At 44.8% G+C, this 4,966-nt stretch overlaps 1 protein-coding gene across 1 annotated transcript; it reads right to left on the bottom strand.

Annotated features, from left to right (window-relative positions):
• Positions 1-1,513: 1,513 nt before the first annotated feature.
• On the bottom strand, positions 1,514-3,734 carry LOC126385073 (piggyBac transposable element-derived protein 4-like). Its single transcript, XM_050036591.1, has 2 exons — positions 3,604-3,734; positions 1,514-3,338 (listed from the first exon to the last, which is right to left on the bottom strand). The coding sequence occupies exons 1-2, from the start codon at positions 3,732-3,734 to the stop codon at positions 1,514-1,516; spliced, it is 1,956 nt and encodes a 651-aa protein (XP_049892548.1).
• Positions 3,735-4,966: the final 1,232 nt, after the last annotated feature.

Genomic DNA, 4,966 nt, shown 5'->3' with positions numbered 1-4,966 from the left:
AGTCAAAATCAAAATGGCCGACTTCCTGTTTGGAGTAGACCATTGGTGCCAGAGACTTTTATGTGCGTCTGGACAACATACACATGTGTACCAATTTTCATCTTCCTACTCCAAAAAAACCCCTATGGGGAGGGTTTTTTGAAAATTTCAAGGGGGCGCTATAGAGGCATTTTGTCCCCCCCATGGGCGATGCCCCTATCAGATGTAAGAACTCGCCATTCTTGACCTGTGTATCAATTTTCATGAGGAGATGAGGTCGCTGAAGCCATCAAAATGCCAAACGTATTTAGTGGCGAGGGATCGATAGTCGCCACGCCGCCACATGGACACCATTAGACGTAGCTTCACAGTGTTCATTAGGTAGCTTCACCAACTTGTTCTGCATGCATCAGAAGTGGAATGATTTTGATGCGGTCAAGTTTGTGGCCTTAATACATGTTAAAGTAAAAACTGGTCACTTCCTGTTACCACCGGGGGGCGCTATGAGTAAGGTGGGATCTTAACATATTGGGGCGTTCGGGGCGGAGCCATCATCATGTCCAGCAAGTTTGAAGCTGCTGAGATCAAGTATGTGGGCAGGAGAGCCGTTTGAAATTCGATGGCAAGAAAAGGAAAAGTCGCCAAAATTTGTCACACCCTAGCGGCCACGCCCCTTGACATAGAGAAAAGCTTTTAATAACTTTTGATCAGCATGTTCTCAGGATGATCTGTACCGACTTTGAAGTCGATCGGACAAAATCCCTAGGAGGAGTTCGTTCAAATTTAAGTTGTGGAAATCGCTGTAATGAAAAAATTCACAACAAAATGGCTGACTTCCTGTTGGGATTTTACCATGACGTCAGGAGACTTTTTTGTGCGTCTCGGTATGATACATGTGCCTACCAAATTTAGTTTGCTTACGACAAACTACCCCCAAGGGGAGGCGTTTTTGAAAATTTGTAGGGGGCACTATTTTGGCATTTTGCGCCGAGCATGTGCAACCACCCAAAAATATTGAATTTCGGATGGGGCCGGACGAATGTGGAAAGTTAGAAGCATCTTGAAATTTGGGAAAGGGGCGAAATTGGGGCACGAAATGTCGCAAGAATAATAATAATAACAATAATTAACCCTTAAAAAACCAAGCCATTTATTGCTATTTTTTGTCCGCCTGGCCTCTCTGTCTGTTAATGCATGTATAATCTCAACCCTTTCATGCACAGTCAAGTAATGAACATCTTTTTTTTCAGGACAACCTGGGCAATAATAATATGTATGCTAAAATGATGCCACATGAATGGATCAATAGTTATATGAGTATAAAAACAAAAGAAAAAGCAAAACGGAAATTGAATGTCACAGAATTTAATTCAAAAAAGACACAGATCAACAATGTACAAGCTTTTTCATTTTCAAATATGTTTCTCTCAGGCCTTGGCTATCAGGAGAAAAAGATCCCAACATTGTAACACAAACACAACAAATTTACATTTTTACATTTTTTCTCCACTCGTTTTTTCCCTCACTTCCTCAGTCACTTGTGCCACTCCTTGAAACAGTTTCTGTCTGGAACAAGACAGAGGGCTACATCACACATCTCACACTTCCAGGGGGTGGACTGTTGGACCTGCCTGTCCTTTCTGCAGAGGATGCACTTTTTTCTCCCAGCCGTGGCCTTCTTGCCCTTATCCTCTACATGGGAGACTGGCACGGGAATGTGTGAGCCCTGTGCTTTTTGAGGAGGGACATTCACCGTGACACCACAGAGCTGAGCTGTCAACTCTTGCAGGAAGCCTCTGTGGCTCATGGGTTCCTGTTGCCTCTGCTTGCAGAGATCCTTGTGAAGGAGATAGCTGTTGGTGGCAGCAATGTCCATGAAATGGTAGAAGAGGGTGCGGTACCATCTGTTGGATCTGTGTTGCACAGAGTAGTACTGTATCAGCTGGTCTGATAAATCAACACCTCCCATGTGCTTGTTGTACTCCACAACAGGTGTTGGGCATGGGACAGATGTTGTGATCCAGCTGCCATCCTGACTTTTCATCCTCCTCTTTACAGTGGCTCCATCAAATGCTCGGTGGATCGTGGAGCAGACAGAGACCTCTCGTGTATCCATCCACTTGACGAAGATGAGTGGGCCTTGGCGTATCCACCTGATGGAGCCTCTTGGGACTTTTTTGTGCAGGGCATTTTCAGATGTCTGGGGGCACTCTTTCCTGTTGTCTCTGTAGGTGCCACATGCTCCCATGTTAACATTATACAGTGCCCTGAAAAGCGTTGGGCTTGTATAAAAATTGTCCATGTACACATGGAAGCCAGTGCCCAGGTATGCTGGCTTGATCAGGGACATCACTGTGTCGTAGGCTAGTCCAACTCCTGATGGAAACTGGGTCTTGCCTGTGTACACAGTAAAATCAACTGTGTAGCCGTTGCTGCTGTCTGCCAGCACAAAAAGCTTGAAACCCCATTTAGTAGGTTTTGCCTTCATATACTGAGTCATGCCAGTATGAGCCTTGGTCGCCACCATCCGCTCGTCAATCGCCAGATTCTGGTGGGGGTGGTAGTGGGCCTTACAGGCATCCTGGATGGAGACCATAAGGGGCTTCAGGCGAAACAGGCGGTCATGCTCTGGTGTCCCCTTCTTCTTGTCATTCTCCACATCTTGGTCAGGATCACTCAAGTGGACATTCCAGGAGATTACCAGGTACCTGTTCCGTGGCATGACACTGGCTGGGAAGGTCAGGCTGAAAATGGAACCAGTTTTCCAGTAATCCTGGACTGCGTTCATCTTCACCAGGGCAAAATAAAAGTTCAGTCCCAAAAACTTCTGGAATTCCTGGGTGGTGATGTCCGTCCATGAATATTTTTTGCCCTGTACAATATTTTTTGCAGCCTGTTTGTTCGTGTTCTGACACAGTGTTTTCACAACATCATCTGTGAAAAACAGTTTGAACAGGTCCAGTGGTGTGTACATACTGGTGGAGCTTAGTTGATGTCCAGGGGTTCTTGCTGGGAGGAACCTCTTTGGCTCTGGAGCTGTGTCTGGATGCTCCTCTGTTTTCCAGGATGTGGCAGAGGCTGCTGACTGTGGCCTAAGAGGAGACCTGGACCTGCATCCACCTCTGGACCTGGCCCGTCCCCTTCTGGTTGCTGAGGGGGTTCTCTTCCTCCCAGGACCTCCAACTGATGGCTGCAGCACAGCAGAGGTTGATGGCTCTTCCTCCTCTTCTTCAGAAGAAAGAGCATAGTTCACTTTTCCTTGTCCCCTTCTGGAAAGTGGCAGAGCAGCCACAACAGCAGAGGAAGTGGAAGGGAGAACCGATGTATCAGGAGGGCCTGCCTGTTGTTGATGATCAACACTGTAATACAAAAAATATGAGAAAAAAGAAAAAAAAAAACATTAGATCTTATAAAGCCTATCAGATTATTTTTCATTTCAGTTCTCACACTATGTAATGTCTGAGTAAACCCCACACATTCACATTCTTTACAGCTAACATGAGACTATTGAGCTCCATTCCCACCCAGTAAACAGCCAACCAGCCAACCTAACACAGGTGTACTAAAAAAAAAATATGTACATTTTATTTTATTTATTTTGTTATTTCAAATAAGGCCACTTACTTTTCAGCAGGGTCAAGTCCCTCCTGGTAGACCACCTCCTCATCTGTCAGGAATGACTCTGCTCCTGACTCAGAGTTGCTGGTTAGCATTAGCTCCAGTCCGTCACCACCACCATTCAAAACTAAATCCATTGCTTCAGCAACAGTGAAGCACCTTTTTGCAGTCGCCATAGTTCTGAAAAGAACTTTCCCCTCTCCAAGTAGTTCTGAAAAGAACTTTTTGTTTGTCTGTCTAACTCTCTCTATCAATAAAACTCACTACTCTCAAACTCACTAACCTATCTCTCCGACTCTCTCCTCTCCCACCACAAACACCGCGAAATTATGACCCGCGAGATTATTACCCGCGAAATTTGCTCTATATAAAACAAATAACAATAACTTCTGTCTACCATAAACCACAGTAAATGCAGTAAAAAACATACGTGCGCACAGGAAATGCGGACTAAGCACATGCCATATAGTGCGTAAAGCTTGTGTGTAAAGCTTGTGTACATTTCCACGTTCAAAAGTTGTTAGTAAATGTTTATTTATCTTTGTTTTGGCCATGGGAGATTATTATTCCTTTGTTTTCGATACTGGAAGATAACTATTTCACCTCACGCTGATCTTTGGCTGCTGGGATTGGATGTCACCGTCATAAAAACAAAAGAAGAAGAAATCGGAGCATCTCATTGGTCGAGAGACCGACCGGAAGTCATCATCGTTTACATCAAGCTTCAATATGGAGGTCCGCTAACATAATTTACACGTTTTTATCACAAAATGTAATGAATAATGAACTTATCACGGAGTTATCACGGTGGAATTCACGTGCGAAGTTCCCGGAAAAAACGCCGCACTTAACGGCTGGATTGAAAACCTTCTCGAAAGGCTAGAATTGCCCCGAGCTCACCATAGATCGCCCAAAGAGTATGCTTGTGATAGCAATTTTCCCCATTAAGTTTTGTTGTGTGGTTCCCGAGATATTCTGCAAAGTACCGACACTGTCGCGTGGGAGCGCCCGCGCACCCGTGGAGTTAGAAGGGTTAAAGCTGCAAGCAGCGATGAACGGGCCCTCGCACCTTCACGCAACTCGGGGGGGCTGGCAGGACGCCTTCTGATGCGTCAGTTCATTTCTGTCAAAGTTAGATATCGCATGCAGGAGTGACTCTGCATATCCTTGATACAGTGCTGGAATGACATATTTCACATTTTGTATCACTTCCTCTTTCCACTATAGGGAGTTGGATAGCGCACTAATTATACATCATGTTTTTGTACATCAAATATACAACACAGCATATAACTTTCAGATAAATCAAAAGATAAGTGTTTGAGACCTACTTCCTGTCACCACTAGGTAGCACTATGAGTATCAGGAA

Source organism: Epinephelus moara, chromosome 3, assembly GCF_006386435.1.
Source record: "Epinephelus moara isolate mb chromosome 3, YSFRI_EMoa_1.0, whole genome shotgun sequence".
Lineage (NCBI taxonomy): Eukaryota > Metazoa > Chordata > Actinopteri > Perciformes > Serranidae > Epinephelus > Epinephelus moara.
Note: the sequence above shows the minus strand (reverse complement) of the source record. Positions and strands in the feature narration are given on the sequence as shown.